Source organism: Dipteris shenzhenensis, chromosome 18 (assembly GCF_047967505.1).
Source record: "Dipteris shenzhenensis isolate YYH24624 ecotype China chromosome 18, Dip_SZ_1.0, whole genome shotgun sequence".
Classification (NCBI taxonomy): domain Eukaryota; kingdom Viridiplantae; phylum Streptophyta; class Polypodiopsida; order Gleicheniales; family Dipteridaceae; genus Dipteris; species Dipteris shenzhenensis.
The window spans coordinates 53,973,606-53,992,584 of NC_141613.1; the positions used below are offsets into that span (position 1 = coordinate 53,973,606).

Consider the following 18,979-nt stretch of genomic DNA (forward strand, 5'->3'; position numbering starts at 1 on the left):
TAAGATTTCTTGCATTAGGTTTGTAATTTTGCCGTGTTATTGTTTCGTTAATCTCTCTCACACATTCGAGTGGATTAAGAGAAATTGAAGATTTTGCAATAAAAAAACGATCCAAAAATTCACCTTACGCCTGCATCGCTCCCTCTGTTAGGCTAAGGCTAAAGGGGTCATGCAAAAAAGAAAAAAAGGCTAAAAGCTCTCCCTTGTTCTTCCTCCCAACCTCACTGGCGGATCCGTTCCTCACGGCCCCTGCTCTTCCTCTTCTTGGCGTCTTATCTCCATCCTCTCCCCTCCCCTGCTCGCCTACTCTCTCTCCCCCTGGTAGCTCACGTCCCTGCTCCCTCTTTCTTTCCTTCCTGCTCACCTTCCTCCTCCCTATTTCTAACGACCAACAGAGATTGGCCAACAGGGGTGGTGGGGATGCGTCAAGCAAGGTGAAGCTCGGTGAGGATGCAAGGGGCGAAGCGCGATGAGGACGAGTACTGGGCGGCATGTGTTTTATCCTTGAGCACATCTGCGCTCCCCTACTTTACAACACTTTTAATTTGGTATTGTTTTGAAAATAAAACTTCCTTATGAGAGAATGTTCCTTCTCTTGAGGACAAAGAAAAGCAAAAGGCCAACTCTAGGCCGAGGGCCATGCTCTAAGGCAAGGGCAAGGAGGCCGCAACATGACTGCATTCAACAATATGATTTTGTGCAAACATAAAATCATGCTGCTCTTAGAGTTCACGTTCCCAAACCATTTCTAGGACTACATTCGAAAATATGGACCTAGTCTTTGCACATTATTCTATTACACTTGTGCACACTGGAGGGCTGAACGACAGAAGACCACTAATCCCCTGAAAGTCTCGATCTATAAAAAGCTGTTTTGCAACAATAAAAAGTTATCAATAAAAACAATATTATCATATCAATATATTCCAATGAAAGTACAATGAGCACGTTCTCAATCCCCTTCCTAGACAGATATACCCCTTTCTAAAAAATTCCAGACACAACAAATTGGCAGCTGTATGAATATTCAAAGCATCCAAGATCCCAGATGCTGAGCAACGGTTCATTATAATGAGTAAGAGAGTTAGTTGCTAAACCTCCTATCAAACTTCTCAAAAACTCTTTCGCAAGGTCTGAGAACATGTCAACTGAGCAGCAGCACATTGCAAGAAACCAACGGAAGTACTACGTAATTCAACCACTTGGACGATCATGAAGTACTATTTTGTCCCAGCATCTTCAACGAAGCATAGAACACCACTCAATTCACCGAAATAACATGGATTCTTGTGTTCAAATTGTAAACCACTTCAGGTTAAAAAATGAGGACGTAACAGAGGTTAAATCGCGTCAAACGAATCTACAACCTGAAGAAATTCAATGGAAGTTGCAGAGCTATTCTAACAGCATCAGCCCAGACTTTATAAAAAGAAGGTTATAAAACAATTGAGATAATAGAAGGATCCAAGAATAAATTGAATACACAATAGTCTTTCAAGAGAGATCTCATCTGATATTAAATACACAATAGTCTTTCAGGTTTCAGGATAACATAAATGCGATCTCATCTGTGCACAATTGATTTCGCCTCCTCTTCAGCTCGTCTCCAAGCAGCCTTCACATACAAAAGCCAGATCAAAGTAGGCAAGATGATTTCTCTGTTTCTTCGAAAGATCTTCTAAGAATAACAAATTGCAGAGCTTTCTCATTCCTTTTCAATTTTAAGGCAATCAAGAACTTGCTTTTTAAGAATATAGTTGGCTTTCACCCCTGGCGGAAATTTGATATTATGCTAACGACAACAAACAACGTAAGTATTGCTTTTAAGAATATAGTTCGCTTTCACCTGGCATAAATCTACAATCGAGGATATTATGTTAGAATTTCTTTTCCATTTGATAATAATACATTGGCAGAAAAGAGTAAGTCTGACATCTTAGGACAAGTATCCTCGCTTGAGTCGCTTGGGTGCATGCGGAATGAAACTCATTCAACTACTATTGCAGTTCATCTGATTTTCAACTTTTAATTTCTTGACGCTAACATTCTACGTGACCCTAATTTTAGATGTAAAAACGTTCATAGAGATTAACAAGAATGCACGTACCTAGGCGTTGAAGATCATCGAGAGTTACCCTAGAGACATAGTACAATCCCCTGGTCTTCTCAAGTGCCAGCCCCACCTCTTGCCCTTAGCTAAGTCACCTCCCTCTCATGACCAGCTCTAGAGACCTGCTCTTTCCCCTCACTCCATCCGAACTTAACCAAGAAACTTGGTGCTACTCAAATGGCATGAGCCACAAAGAGGACAGCATTCAATACACTCAAAAGCAAGCTGAGTACAAAACCAATTCTGGTAGTCCTTGATTTGTATAAGCCTTTTGATGTGGATTGGGATGCTTGCGGAGAATGTATTGGAGCTGCAATTCATCAGAATGGCTTCGTATGATCTTTGCTGCTTCTGGATCCCAGAGACAATAGCCCATCTCTTCACTTTCACCATAACCCAGAAAGATGCTTGCCACTTGGAGCCCACCTGAGTGCCACATGTCCATAAAGGACCTTAGTACCTTTCTACCCTTTAGGCCTTAACGTTGCACTCCCCATTCTTGCCTAGGCCTAGGATAGTTCCTAGTCCCCGACCCTCTAGGCTCCCATCAACCAAGCACTGTCGAGCCCTCTGCTTTCCCGCTTCACCATAACCTCACCAGACTATAGATTGCTTTTGCTAGGATTTTGTAACAAGTCCCCAATAGAGGGATGGGTCTCCACTACTGCAACACTAAATTTCTGCAAGTGAGCCAAGCATCTCACTGGAGTCCCAAACGATCCCTAATCATATCCCAAAAGGGTAAGAAAAAGGAGGGTGTATACCCATTTGAACCTAGGCACTTTCAACTTCAGACTTGTATTAATTTTCAACTCATGATTCATGGAAGAGTCCAGGGGGAGTCATATGGATTCCTATACATAGTGATAGATCAATACTACACCAAAACATCATGATCAAAGGTAGCAGGTAGTAGATACTAGAAAATTGAAAGTAGCCTGTAGGTACTACACCAAAACATCATATAAGAAACTGAAAAGCCTGCCAAGCATAGCCGGGAAATAAAGCTGAAATGCATCACAATGGATGACGCTTTCCATCTCGCTTGGGCATAGAGGAATTGTAGCTACTACTCAAGCTTTGGAGAGGTGCTTTTATTGACCAGCTATGTGTCACAATATTCCTCATGTAGAGATGTCACCAAAGCATGTATCAAGTGTGCATCTTTGGTAGAATGCAAAGATTGTTGGTAAGCTGAAAGGAAAGCAAAGAGTGGACACAAACTCAGAATACTTGCATTATGGAATGAAGAAGAGTGAGGTCCTTAAGTAGGCACCTCATACATGCTCATTGACATCACTGATGACTTCAGAGCTCCACAATCATCTCCTCAATCTGCTCCTAGATTCTCTCAATCATCCTATGTGGCTTTCCACCACCTAACTGTGCTTATGGGCACCTAACTGTGCCTCTAGCACTCACACATAGAAACCAAGGTGTGCCTGAGGCATACACCTTGAGATATCCCATCAAACCCCCCCTCAAGGGAATGCCTCAGGCTATGTCAAGGATACATCTAGTCTCATAGTTTCTCATGCCATCTCATGGTAGTCAAGGATAAATCTATGGCTAGGATCTCATGCTAGCAAGGGTTCCCATGGGTGTAAGGTAAACAAAAGGGATACAAAAAGACCTTCCAATGGTTCTCTCCCCTGGGCTCAAGGGGGATCAAAGGGCTCTGATACCATGTTGGTAAGCTGAAAGGAAAGCAAAGAGTGGACACAAACTCAGAATACTTGCATTATGGAATGAAGAAGAGTGAGGCCCTTAAGTAGGCACCTCATACATGCTCACTGACATCACTGATGACTTCAGAGCTCCACAATCATCTCCTCAATCTGCTCCTAGATTCTCTCAATCATCCTATGTGGCTTTCCACTACCTAACTGTGCTTATGGGCACCTAACTGTGCCTCTAGCACTCACACATAGAAACCAAGGTGTGCCTGAGGCATATACCTTGAGATATCCCATCAAAGATATACAATAGTTTGTTACCGAATGCCTTACTTGTCAAAAGGTCACTTATGATGCCTCTTCCTGTGGGAAAGCATAGCAATGGGCCACAATCAAAGACTCAAAATGATGTGATATAGACTGTTATTCACATATTCAAAAAGCATCCCATTTCATTTCACTACGGAAGACAATCAAGGCAGATCATATGGCCAACGTTTTCTTTGCTCAGATTTTCAAGCACCACAGTATGCCTAAGTCCATTGTTAGTGACCGAGACCCCAGAATGACCAGCCTATTCTCAGGAGCCTTATTTGATTGATACTATGGGAACGAATCTGAATTTTTCTTCTTCTTTCCATCCCCAAATAGATTTCAAAGAGAAGTAGTAAATTCAATAGTACTTCACCTTTTGAAATGTTACGTGGGTGATCAAAAATCAGATTGGGAAAAGTAACTTCCACTCGTGGAGTTTGCGTACAATAATATAGTTCATGCTTCCACAGAAAGCCCCGTTTGAGGTCATATATGGAAAGATGATTTTGTAACAGATCCCGAAGATCAAAGACGAGATATTTGCATTCAACCAAGTGCGAACAGCAATAGAAAGGTCTCAGAAGAAACAAAAGAAAGCTACAAATAAAAATAGAAGGAAGCTAGACCTCAAGAGAGGTGATTGGGTACTTTTAAAATTCGAGAAAGCCAGGCTCCACGTATTAGATGAGAAAGTATATGCCAAGCTGTCTACCAGGTACTATGGTCCTTTCTAGGTCATACATGAAATCAATGAGGTGGCATACACATTGTAGTTGCTAGAGCCTACAGTAATATAATGCAAGATCCACCAGAAGTGGATGAGCTAGAGGAGATCTTTCAACTAGAGCAGATTGTGTACCACATGGTAACCAAGGGATCTCAGTGCAAGGTATTTTTATAGGTACCTTGTAAAGATCTCTATGTAAGGTCTCTTTGTAAGAAGCCCTTGGTAATAAAGCAAGAGTTTCTAAGGCTTCAAAACTTGTGGCAAGACTCCTAAAAATGAGCTTGCACAAGAGGGCTTTGCTCTGCATCTTTCGATCAATAATGACAAAACTGTCCTCTAACTAGGGCATATGTTACCAAGCTATAAATAATCCAAGTACAAAGTTGACCATTTATTTGATCATAATTAAAGAGTTCTTCATTTAGTTTTATTTATGGTCAAAGAGTTCCTGTAAGCGGTCAACACAATGACTTCGGTCAAGAAGGCCAGACGTCAGGAAGACTTGGTTCAGGCCAAGAGGTTGACTTTAGTCGACCAAGATATTCCAACCTCGGTTGGAGAGATTTGGTTATAATTAAGGCGCCTTGACTTTAGTCAAAGTCCCATATTTATGATCAAAGAGGGTTTTTTTTTTTTGCAAAAAAGAGACTTCTATTAAGAAAGAAACTTGCTAGAGCAAGCTCCGTGCAGAAATACAACATGCTAAGCATGTAATAAAAAACTCCTCAGAAAATTGAGGTAGAAAGAAACCAAGGCTGAGGCTGAAAATGCCAACTCAACCCTGTAGAAGTCTCAACAAAGAAGGGAGAGTCTCTCCAATCCCTGAGAAAAGTAACTCTCCTGGAGGAGGTTGCTCGAGAGGATCCTTGCATGGTCGCCCAAATGGCCATCAGAGTGTGTACCGTATCTATCCAAGTACTGGCCAAGGTCTGAGAGTCAAAGTCCCATATTTATGATCAAAGAGGGTTTTTTTTTTTTTGCAAAAAAGAGACTTCTATTAAGAAAGAAACTCGCTAGAGCGAGCTCCGTGCGGAAATACAACATGCTAAGCATGTAATAAAAAACTCCTCAGAAAATTGAGGTAGAAAGAAACCAAGGCTGAGGCTAAAAATGCCAACTCAACCCTGTAGAAGTCTCAGCAAAGGAGGGAGAGTCTCTCCAATCCCTGAGAAAAGTAACTCTCCTGGAGGAGGCTGCTCGAGAGGATCCTTGCATGGTTGCCCAAATGGCCATCAGAGTGTGTACCAGGCTGCTCGAGAGGATCCTTGCATGGTCGCCCAAATGGCCATCAGAGTGTGTACCGTATCTATCCAAGTATTGGCCAAGGTCTGAGAAGGGTGAACCTGAGAACCCTCCATAGCCTCAGTGCATCTGGCTCTCCAAATGTGCCATGCTGCAATGCTAGCTAAAACCTCCCATGGAGAGTCAACCGAGGAATGAGCAGCCCTGAAGAGAGTGGCTGGAACATCCTCTAGAGAGCACGACTCCACAAGTTGTCGTCGGATGTGAAGAGTCCAAGAGGAGTCATGTCTCTCAAAGAAAACTTGGGGCCCTGAAAGAGTGAGCCAAGCCACTGATCCCCAGGTCATATAGAAGGGGAGGCGAACAAAGGTGCTGAAAAGTCTTGCAATCCCCTTCCATATGATTCTCGCCTGTCTGCAATCCCAAAGGCACTGCTGAATTGTCTTCGAAGCAGAAAGGCAACGAGGGCAAGTAGGGTCAGCCCTGAACCGGGATCTCCATTGGTTCACTGCTATCCCACCATGAATAGAAAGCCAAAAGAAGAGAGTGATTTTTCTATTCCGGTGGTATTTTCACAGCCTCTACCAAATTTTTTTTTGCAAGTCTGCAGAAATCTGAAAATTCTCCCAATAAGGAGCTCTGGTGGGCCTCCAACCCCTACAGCTGCGCTGGAATTTCCTGGCATTACCAACCTGTTGGTTCTCAGCCCTAATGTGCCTGTGGGTGAAGAGAGAGAGAGAGAGAGAGAGAGAGAGAGAGAGAGAGAGAGAGAGTGCCTGCCGCAAATCTAGTTATAAAAAAAATTCACATATGTAATCAGCCAGGAGCTACAAGAAACGGGTAGGTAAATCTTTTTTTTATGTGGATTAGAATACCTATGGGGGTTCCAACATGTTGGTTCTCAGCCCTAATGTGCCTGTGGGTGAAGAGAGAGAGAAGAGAGAGAGAGAGAGAGAGAGAGAGAGAGAGAGAGAGAGAGTGTGCCGCAAATCTAGTTATACAAAAAATTCACATATGTAGTCAGCCACGAGCTACAAGAAACAGGTAGGTAAATCTTTTTTTTATGTGGATTAGAATACCTATGGGGGGTCCAACCTGGTGGTTCTCAGCCCTAATGTGCCTATGAGAGAGAGAGAGAGAGAGAGAGAGAGAGCATTCATGGAGCTTTGCAAATTTCAGCGCAAAGGGCCTCTCTGTTGATTGCATGGATTTCATTTTATAAATGAATCATCATTTTTGCCTAGAGAATTGGAACCAAAGTCCTATGAATTGTCAAAGGTGTTGTAGCATTATCACTATTTGCCAAGCAACCTTGGCCTAGGTGTGCCTACAAGAAGTTCCACACCAAGTGCATCCCGGACGAAAGCCCGAGCAAGATGCAATGTACACATGTAGCCAGAAGGACATGGTTCATTAGCATGGCTCTCTCGGCTATTTAATATGGCAATCAAGCAACCTTGCAAGGCCTAGGTGTTGTAGCATTATCACTATTTGCCAAGCAACCTTGGCCTAGGTGTGCCTACAAGAAGTTCCACACCAAGTGCACCGAGCTAGATGCAATGTACACATGTAGCCAAAAGGACATGGTTCATTAGCAGGGCTCTCTCGGCTATGTAATCTGGCAATCTCTAGTCTTGAAGCTTAAGGCGGACATTCTTTAGCACGAGGATAATCTCTTGCTCCTATGAGATGTCTAAAACCACCTAACTTCCCAAGTATCTTGCCATCTATTCCAAGGGATCCAACAAAAAGCTAAGGCCATCTCCCAATCCTAGATCTTCTCAATTGAAAAACCACTAATTTATTTGGCTCTTGATCCAAAACGTACACCTCCAAAGAACACACTTTCTACATATAGGACCGCATCATTTGTAAACTCCGAATGCAACAACTATTGCCCGATCAGATGCCCGATCAGATGATTCAAGAGAGAGAGAGAGAAAGCCTCTCTTGCTCCTATGAGATGTCTAAAACCACCTAACTTCCCAAGTATCTTGCCATCTATTCCAAGGGATCCAACAAAAAGCTAAGGCCATCTCCCAATCCTAGATCTTCTCAATTGAAAAACCACTAATTTATTTGGCTCTTGATCCAAAACGTACACCTCCAAAGAACACACTTTCTACATATAGGACCGCATCATTTGTAAACTCCGAATGCAACAACTATTGCCCGATCAGATGCCCGATCAGATGATTCAAGAGAGAGAGAGAGAAAGCCTCTCTCATATACATACACCAAGTTCCTCATTAAATGCATCAATTCATAAAACAAGATTTCCTCTTGCACAATGGTTGGAAGTCAAGCTTCATGAGTTGTCTTATGAGTCTAGTTGCAATTGCATATACAGATGAGCCTCTCTCATATACATACAGCAAAATCCTCATTAAATGCATCAATTCATAAAACAAGATTTCGTCTTGCACAATGGTTGGAAGCCAAGCTTCATGAGTTGTCTTATGAGTCTAGTTGCAATTGTAACTTGTAAGTTGTGTAACTTCCCTTTCCAGCCTAAATTAAGTTCTTTTGCACTACTTCAAGCACATTCAATGTTTTCTATACATGTATTTTCTATACACGAGTCGATGTTCATGAGTTGGTTCAAGACAATAGCAAAAACAATATAATGGCTACTCTTAAGGAGATCAATTGCTTTCCAGGAAGCTAAACTTCTAAGTTAATAATTTCAGTCTTGTCGAGAGGGTGGACTAACTAATTTCACTCCTTCAAAGTTCTATGTGCCTACACATGTGACACCTTTTACATTTTCGATACATGTAACACATTTTGGGGACACAAGATTTCTAGCTTTCTACCAGAAACGTTACTAGTGATCTAGATACTTCGTGGTACGCAAAGTCCTCCGGAGAACTTTTAGCCCCCCTACTATAGATAACACCCAACCTCTAGGGACACATGTACAATTTACAAATGCATTGTCACCCAACGGCACACTCAAGGATAGGGGTAACAATAGAGAGCATTTTTAAGGCATTTCTTCATGGAATGTTTTTTATAGATCCCAAACAGACTTATGGCTATCAACCAGAATCAAGACCATCCTATCATGTCCTAACTTTGAGACATGCATATATCCTATGTTTGAGATATGCAAGCATAGTATACAAATGTTTGTGAGTGATCCCAAAGCTTAAGTACCATTAGGCAATCATGTTACAAGGTTCATCATTTGGTGTTCATAAGGCATGATTTACAAAAACCAAATCTACTCTTGCACTATGATTGGAATTCCCAGTAGATATACATAGCTTTGACAACTTCAAAATATACTACACAATAGAAGTTTCATGGGGAAGGACTATCGCATCTATTTTCCTTTTTACCATCCATAGAACATCAAAACAAGGTGGAAAACTACTAGAACCCCCTAATCGAGGAAATTCCAACCATAAAGGTGGTGGAGGGAATAAGCCATATATGAAAGAGCCCAAAAATTTTGGACCATTAAGAGGATAATCCCTTGACTTAGAAGAATAGAAAACTTGCTTTGAATTGCATGATAAGACCCTTGAGAGGGTCAAAAAGGGTGACTCTTTTTCATCTAAACCCCCTTGGAATGTCAACTTGAGAAGGGGGCATGAGGGGGACTAGTGTTGGAAAAGTCACCTCCCCATTTGTAAGCACCATATGAGGAGAGCATGGGGGAGGTGTACGCGGGAATGATATGGTGCCACATGATCAGCACGTGGGCACCACGCGGGAATGATATGGTGCCACATGATCAGCACGTGGGCACCACATATGCTGCCACGTGGGCCGCACACCTAAGAGAATACTTGACAAGTTGGAGTCTCTCTGGAGGCCTAGGATTGTACGAAATTGCCACATGGCAGTCCAGGATAGTACAGAGCAGATCTGCACAGATGCTATGGTCTAACAAGGTCATGCCAACACTAAGTGAGCCTGCAAGAAGTGTGCAGATGGCAGTGACTGTGCACGGGGCTACTGTAGACAGCACAATGGGCCTTTACGGAGGTCTGGAGCAGGGCATACGGAGCTATGGCAGGTGTCCAAGGATAGGAACAGAGCCTGAACAGAGGCGGAACAGTAGGGCATAGATTACACTGCCACGTGGGCCGCACACCTAAGAGAATGCCTGACAGGTTGGAGTCTCTCTGGAGGCCTAGGATTGTACAGAATTGTCACATGGCAGTCCAAGACAATATGGAGCAGATCTGCCCAGATGTTACGGTCTAACAAGGTCATGCCATCAGCAAGTGAGCCTGCAAGAAGTGTACAGATGTCAGCACCAGTGTACGGGCTGCTGCAGACAGCACAATGGGCCTTTACGGAGGTCTGGAGCAGGGCATACAGAGCTATGGCAGGTGTCCAAGGATAGGAACAGAGCCTGAATAGAGGTGGAACAGTAGGACATAGATTGCGCCTCTTTCGGAGCACGTTTAGATTGCTTGCCATGTGGCTAGTCGAGATGTCGGTTTTACAGACCAAGAGTTCTGCAGGTTGGGTACGTTCAGATAGATCCAGGAGGTCTGGAGCAGGGCATACAGAGCTATCGCAGGTGTCCAAGAATAGGAACAGAGCCTAAATAGAGGTGGAACAGTAGGACATAGATTGCGCCTCTTTCGGAGCATGTTTAGATGGAAGAGCTTGGAGAAGGTTGGTGATTGCTTGCCATGTGGCCAGTCGAGATGTCGGTTTTACAGACCAAGAGTTCTGCAGGTTGGGTACGTTCAGATAGACCCGGGAGGTCTGGAGCAGGGCATACAGAGCTATGGCAGGTGTCCAAGGATAGGAACAGAGCCTGAATAGAGGTGGAACAGTAGGGCATAGATTGCGCCTCTTTCGGAGCACGTTTAGATGGAAGAGCTTGAAAAAGGTTGGTGATTGCCTGCCATGTGGCCAGTCAAGATGTCGGTTTTACAGACCAAGAGTTCTGCAGGTTGGGTACGTTCAGATAGACCCGGAGTCGGCTATTTTAGGGGGGCTACTGGTGTTGGAAAGGTCACCTCCCCATCTGTAAGCCCCCATATGAGGAGAGCGTCCAAGATAGTATGGAGCAGATCTGCCCAGATGTTATGGTCTAACAAGGTCATGCCAACAGCAAGTGAGCTTGTAAGAAGTGTACAGATGGCAGTGCCAGTGTATGGGCTGCTGCAGACAGCACAATGGTCCTTTACGAAGGTTTGGAGCAGGGCAAACGGAGCTATGGCAGGTGTCCAAGGATAGGAACAGAGCCTAAACAGAGGTGGAACAGTAGGGCATAGATTGCGCCTGTTTTGGAGCACGTTTGGATGGAAAGGGCCTGGAGAAGGTTGGTGATTGCCTGCCATGTGGCCAGTCGAGATGTCGGTTTTACAGACCAAGGATTCTGCAGGTTGGGTCCGTTCAGATAGACCCGGAGTCAGCTATTTTAGGGGGGCTACCGGTGTTGGAAAGGTGACCTCCCCATCTGTAAGCCCCCATATGAGGAGAGCGTGGGGGAGGGAGACCTAGGGCAGAAGATGCCCAGAGAAGAAAGAGGGAGGGGGCTGTCACATGGGCAGCACCTCACAGCCAAGAGAGAAGAAAAGAGACTGCCACATGGACAACAAACAGGCTGTCATGTGGGTAGTACAAAGATCAAAGCACTGAGGTGGAGGATCCCTGAACGAACAACACGAAACAGCAGCATCTCTAGTACGGGTGATTACGTGTGGCTGTAGGAGACTGGTGCAGATACTTGGATGCATGGACATGGCCTAGCAAAAGCCTGAACAAAGCAGAACAGTAGGGCATAGATTACGCTGCCACGTGGGCCGCACACCTACGAGAATACCTGTTATGCTCTAGCCGAGATAGCATGACCTCGGAAAGATCGGTGGGCATTTTCTCTTAGATGACCGACGTAAATGAAATGGTCAAGAGAAGTAACTGCCAAGGTCCTAGGTGAGGGTGAAATGGCATTGACTAGGTGGTTCTGAGTGCTAAGGCCTAGGTGCACCTAAATGTGCAATAATGCCAAGGGGCAAATGGTTATAATGTGCCCCAAGAGAGGGTAAATGGTGCACCAAGTGAAAGGCTAAAATGATGACATGTGGCAAGGGGGAACCATCTAGGGAGATGAGGGTCTCGTGGATATGCATGAGGAAGAAAAGGGACGTATCTATTGAAAAATGTGATTCATCCTGGGTGGAACAATTGAGATGCCATCGCCCGTGATCTGAGTGTGAGTTAGAATATAGATTGTGTTATTTGGTATCAGAGCCGAAGGTAAGGGAAGGAAGCTCGTAGGCTGCGACGGACAGCAGGCGGAGGAAAAATTTTGCGGGTGCTCGTCGACGTGCTCCACGAAGACCATTGTCACCTACAAAGACCTTGCAATCCATCGCACGTCACGTACTACCAATTTGCAGTTGACCGTGGTTCAGTGCTTGGACAGCGAGGGATGTGAGGATCGTTGGCTGTGACGAAGGCTGTACATGATGGGGAACCTTCGTGGTGGCGTAGGATTGATGGACATTTACGCAGGCCTTCCTCGGTCCGTCAACGAGCCTACGGGAATTCGAACTGTGGGAAAAGGGAGCGCAGCTGTATTGAGAGACGGAAAGCCAACGACTGAGAGACCAGCTATTCAGGATCTGGAGGTCTCCTTAGATCGATCTCACGAGGAGAGAGGCTGCAGACGGAGATTGCGAGATCCTTTACCTTTAGAAGAAACGCCTCACGGGCAGGATAGGCGAATTTCCTTGCAACAGCCTTCGAAAGTCGCCGAACAGGACCCTGTGAACGCTGCTACGAACATTGTGCTCGTAAATCCCACGCACGTGCCTAGGTCTGGGTACTACTTCAGGTGGGGGGGGAAAGACGCTTGCGGGCTGAGGACAGTTGATGGCTGAGTTGGGAGATCAATCGACATTTGAGAAAGAGAGCAGGGAGCACCTTCTTTCGATATAGTTTTTACAGTTATTATTTATGGTCCTGTTATTCCTGCACAGTAAAAGGAACGTTCAGAGTATTATATATTTGAGAGTTTAGTGTGCAGGAGAAAGAAAAACAGGAAAGCAAAATAGAAAAGAGGTGTATATATATTTTATTTGGGTTCTAGAAAAGACTGGAAAAAAAAAAAAACTATTTTACCTTTTGAAACTATGGAGGCAGAAGGACAGAATTCTAGGGTGAATCCTAGTGAGTCTAGAGCACGGTCTACACAACAAATGTCACATCACACAACACCTACTTTGGTCGGTAGGATTTCGATATTAGAAGATGCTTTACAGCAGATTATGAACCAGCAGCTTCAAGTGAACGCTGGTCAGAATGAGATCAGGGAGATGGTGCAAGCCTTGTCGGCTAGACCGTCTAGAATTGATAAGGGCAAAGCTCCAGCAGAGTCAGAGCCCAGTATACATTTATCAGAGCGTGCGAGGGTCAAGGAGCCTAATATTGCTAACTATAGACCAGAGAAGTACGCTGGTCGGATGATCGAGCGCAGTTCTGATGTGATCGAGGTTTGGTTACACAAGTGGGAAGAAGCCTTCGCCATTTGTGAAATCAGATTTGATCTAAAGAAGATCCGTGAGGCCACTCACCTGTTTGTTGAGGCAGCGGATAGATGGTGGATAAAGCAACAGAAGGATCAAGTTGCTCCTACCACCTGGGAAGGGTTTAAAGCTGAATTTAAGAAACACTTTCTTCCACCTGATGAAGAATCCCGAACTTGGGATGCTTATAGAAATCTTCGTCAGAGGAGTCTATCGGTGGCAGAGTACACTGACAAATTCAGGGAATGTGAAATCAGATTTGATCTAAAGAAGATCCGTGAGGCCACTCACCTGTTTGTTGAGGCAGCGGATAGATAGTGGATAAAGCAACAGAAGGATCAAGTTGCTCCTACCACCTGGGAAGGGTTTAAAGCTGAATTTAAGAAACACTTTCTTCCACCTGATGAAGAATCCCGAACTTGGGATGCTTATAGAAATCTTCGTCAGAGGAGTCTATCGGTGGCAAAGTACACTGACAAATTCAGGGAATGTGTCATGAAAATAACAGACCCTCTCCCTATGTCGGTTCAGTTAAAAGACTATATCTATGGACTGAACGACAAGATCAAAATGGAAGTTCGGGCTAAATATGTGACTACATTAGATGAATCTATTGCAGTAGCCCTGAACTATGAAGAAACACTTTCTTCCACCTGATGAAGAATCCCGAACTTGGGATGCTTATAGAAATCTTCGTCAAAGGAGTCTGTCGGTGGCAGAGTACACTGACAAATTCAGGGAATGTGTCATGAAAATAACAGACCCTCTCCCTATGTCGGTTCAGTTAAAAGACTATATCTATGGACTGAACGACAAGATCAAAATGGAAGTTCGGGCTAAATATGTGACTACATTAGATGAATCTATTGCAGTAGCCCTGAACTATGAGGATGCCAGAGGCAGACTTAGTGAATTTGTGCAGGCAGGGACTCAGTATGAGTACCCGAAAAAAGGAGGATTTCAGAGGAAATGGACTTCAAAGACAAGTGTCTCGCAGCCAAGTGGCCAAACCAAGCAGGTGAAGCCGATTGAGGGACCAGCAAAAACAAGTACCACCGTTGGGGTGAAAAGGAAGATAACTCCAATGGCAGCCCGGGCTTGGTCAAAGTCCTCGTTGACCCCTGAACAAAAAGAGAAAGCTAGAAAAGAAGGATTGTGCTTCGGCTGCCTTCAGCAACATCAGTGGAAAGATTGTCCACTGAATAAAGACCGTCGCACGGCTAATATGATAATATCTGAATGCGACGTGGAAATGCAGGAGAGTCCCAATGCAGAACATATGCAGATGCAATTGGCGGGACCTTCTCAAAGGTTAGTACATGTGTTGTTAAGTGTGTCTGTTACTAAGTTAGTAAGCGGTGCACCTGATAACATCCTTTCTAAGCCCGCAGCAACGGGGTATACGGTTTTCGATGAGCCCGAGTTGATTAAAATGAAAGGGCAAGTAGCCAGTCATGATGTGATTGTGTTGTTTGACTCAGCGTCAACACACAATGTAATCAACTCAAAGCTTATTAAGAGGCTCAAATTGAAAACTAGTCCGTCTGACTATGCTTATACGGTCAGGATGGCGGACGGAAGTTCAACTGAAGTATGAAACCAAAGGGTTACCCAATTGGAACTTCGAATTCACGACTATGTTGAGAAGCTGGACTTTGAATTGACCAGACTTGCTCACGCAGATATAGCCCTAGGCATGGCTTGGCATTTTCGGAAAAATCCAGCCATTGATTAGAAGAAGCATATTTACCAGTTCAAGATGAACGGGGTAGAATATGTTAAGTGTGTCTGTTACTAAGTTAGTAAGCGGTGCACCTGATAACATCCTTTCTAAGCCCGCAGCAACGAGGTATACGGTTTTCGATGAGCCCGAGTTGATTAAAATGAAAGGGCAAGTAGCCAGTCATGATGTGATTGTGTTGTTTGACTCAGCGTCAACACACAATGTAATCAACTCAAAGCTTATTAAGTGTGTCTGTTACTAAGTTAGTAAGCGGTGCACCTGATAACATCCTTTCTAAGCCCGCAGCAACGGGGTATACGGTTTTCGATGAGCCCGAGTTGATTAAAATGAAAGGGCAAGTAGCCAGTCATGATGTGATTGTGTTGTTTGACTCAGCGTCAACACACAATGTAATCAACTCAAAGCTTATTAAGAGGCTCAAATTGAAAACTAGTCCGTCTGACTATGCTTATACGGTCAGGATGGCGGACGGAAGTTCAACTGAAGTATGAAACCAAAGGGTTACCCAATTGGAACTTCGAATTCACGACTATGTTGAGAAGCTGGATTTTGAATTGACCAGACTTGCTCACGCAGATATAGCCCTAGGCATGGCTTGGCATTTTCGGAAAAATCCAACCATTGATTGGAAGAAGCATATTTACCAGTTCAAGATGAACGGGGTAGAATATGTTTTGCGAGGTGAGAAGGATTTACCTCGAGGACCATTGATCTTAGCCATGGAAATTCGGAGGACTCCGAAAGAGTTTCTGTGTCTGTGTATAGCATCGGTAGAGTCGATTGATGATGCATAGACTAGCACTGAGGCTACCCAAGATGGGGAAATGGCCGAGTTGGCTAAAGAGATATCAGAGAAGTTCTCTGAATGTTTTAGGGATGAACTACCTTATGGGTTATCTCCAGAGCGGAAAGTTCAGCATAAGATTGAACTGATCCCGGGGGCAGAACCTGTAAATAGACCTCCCTATAGAATGAGTTTTACTGAAGAGGACCACAGATTTCAGCCATGGAAATTCGGAGGACTCCGAAAGAGTTTCTGTGTCTGTGTATAGCATCGGTAGAATCGATTGATGATGCATCGACTAGCACTGAGGCTACCCAAGATGGGGAAATGGCCGAGTTGGCTAAAGAGATATCAGAGAAGTTCTCTGAATGTTTTAGGGATGAACTACCTTATGGGTTACCTCCAGAGCGGAAAGTTCAGCATAAGATTGAACTGATCCCGGGGGCAGAACCTGTAAATAGACCTCCCTATAGAATGAGTTTTACTGAAGAGGACCACTGATTTCAACCATGGAAATTCGGAGGACTCCGAAAGAGTTTCTGTGTCTGTGTATAGCATCGGTAGAGTCAATTGATGATGCATCGACTAGCACTGAGGCTACCCAAGATGGGGAAATGGCCGAGTTGGCTAAAGAGATATCAGAGAAGTTCTCTGAATGTTTTAGGGATGAACTACCTTATGGGTTACCTCCAGAGCGGAAAGTTCAGCATAAGATTGAACTGATCCAGGGAGCAGAACCTGTAAATAGACCTCCCTATAGAATGAGTTTTACTGAAGAGGACCACTGATTTCAGCCATGGAAATTCGGAGGACTCCGAAAGAGTTTCTGTGTCTGTGTATAGCATCGGTAGAGTCGATTGATGATGCATCGACTAGCACTGAGGCTACCCAAGATGGGGAAATGGCCGAGTTGGCTAAAGAGATATCAGAGAAGGATCAACTACCTTATGGGTTATCTCCAGAGCGGAAAGTTCAGCATAAGATTGAACTGATCCCGGGGGCAGAACCTGTAAATAGACCTCCCTATAGAATGAGTTTTAATGAAGAGGCGGAGGTGCGTAGACAACTGGAAGAATACCTCAAGTTGGGGCAGATTCAACCAAGTTTCTCACCTTTTGCTTCGTCAGTGATATTAAAGAAGAAAAAGGATGATACGTTTGGCCTCTGTATAGATTACAGAGCATTGAATAATATCACTGTTAAGCACAGGTATCCGATGGCTCGGATTGATGATTTCCTAGATGCATTACATGGAGCTGTGATTTTCAGCAAGATAGATCTTAAGTGTGGCTACCATCAAATCCGGATTAGAGCCGAGCATGTCTATAAAACCGCTTTCAGAAGCAGGTTTGGTCATTATGAGTTTTTGGTAATGCCCTTTGGACTTACCAATGCTCCAGCGACATTCGTCATGCTTATGAACGATTTGCTACGTCCGTATATCGAAAAGTTTGTAGTACATTTTATTGACGATATCCTGATATTCAGTAAAAGTATTACTGAGCATCGTGAACACTTAAGAATAGTGTTCAGTACTTTGAGGAAAGCCAGTCTTTATGTAAATAAAAAGAAAACTATACTGTGTATGGTTAGGCTTGAATATTTAGGGTTCATAATTACTCCACAGGGGGTAGAAATGGATCCGAAGAAAGTGGCTGCGATACTAACTTGGCCAATCCCTCAGAGTCTGACCGCGTTGTTGCGATCATTCTTGGGATTTGTCCAGTTTTATAGAAGGTATATCAAAGGATATTCCGGAATAGTATCACCATTCACTGATCTGACCTCAGATAAAGTACCTTTTATTTGGGGACAGAATCAACAAGAAAGTTTTAACACCATAAAACAAGCTGTGGTCACTGCGATACTAACTTGGCCAATCCCTCAGAGTCTGACTGCGTTGTTGCGATCATTCTTGGGATTTGTCCAGTTTGATAGAAGGCATATCAAAGGATATTCCGGAATAGTATCGCCATTCACTGATCTGACCTCAGATAAAGTACCTTTTATTTGGGGACAGAATCAACAAGAAAGTTTTAACACCATAAAACAAGCTGTGGTCACAGGACCGGTGTTCAAAATAGTTGATCCCCAGAAACCGTTGTTCCTAGAAACCAATGCAAGTGGCATTGGGGTAGGAGCAGTTCTCCTTCAAGAGGGAAGGCCAGTAGCCTTTGAAAGCAAGAAGCTTTCTCCTTCTCAAAGGAATTGGCCAACTCATGAATTGGAGTTGTATGCTGTTATCCATGCTTTGAAAACATGGAGGCATTATTTGTATGGTTCAGAGTTTTATGTGGATGTGGATCATGATACTCTAAAACATTTTTGTAAACAGCCTGACTTGAGGGGCCGCCAAGCTAGGTGGGCAGAGCTCATGCAGGAGTTTAATCTAACGATTTGGTACCGAAGAGGAAAAGACAATAAGGTTGCCGATGCGTTGTCTCGCATTATGCACAACCTGAGTTTCACGGTATTAGAGAGTGCTCTAATGACCAAGATCAGAGAAACTCAAAAGATAAACGAGTTTGTCCAGAGCTTATGGCCTAAGGCTCATGTGTTAAAACCCGGGGAAAATGAAAAGGATGACGTGGCATCCAGAAAAGGCCAAACTTATGCAAGATATACCATAAGGGATGGTATGCTAGAAAGAAATGGCAAGGTTGTAGTACCTAGTCAGAATGATCTCAGGCAGAGAGTCATTCGACAGTGCCATGATAACCCGTGTGCGGGACATCTAGGAGTCAAGAAGACATATGATCTCGTGAAGCGAGATTTCTTTTGGCCAAAGATGAAAAAGCATATTCATGAATATGTGACACGGTGTTTCTCGTGTCAGGTAAGCAAGGCCGAGCGGGTGAAGCCACCCGGACTTTTACAAC

General features: G+C 44.0%; 1 protein-coding gene across 1 annotated transcript in view; it reads right to left on the reverse strand.

The window, feature by feature from the left end:
* Positions 1-1,420: 1,420 nt before the first annotated feature.
* Positions 1,421-18,979, reverse strand: part of LOC147891427 (myosin-2 heavy chain-like protein) — a 38,499-nt gene continuing 20,940 nt past the window's right edge. The window contains exon 5 of the mRNA XM_087389552.1: positions 1,421-1,615. Coding sequence (XP_087245678.1) covers positions 1,565-1,615 — 51 coding nt within the window. The 3' untranslated portion in view covers positions 1,421-1,564. The remainder of the gene's footprint in view (positions 1,616-18,979) is intronic.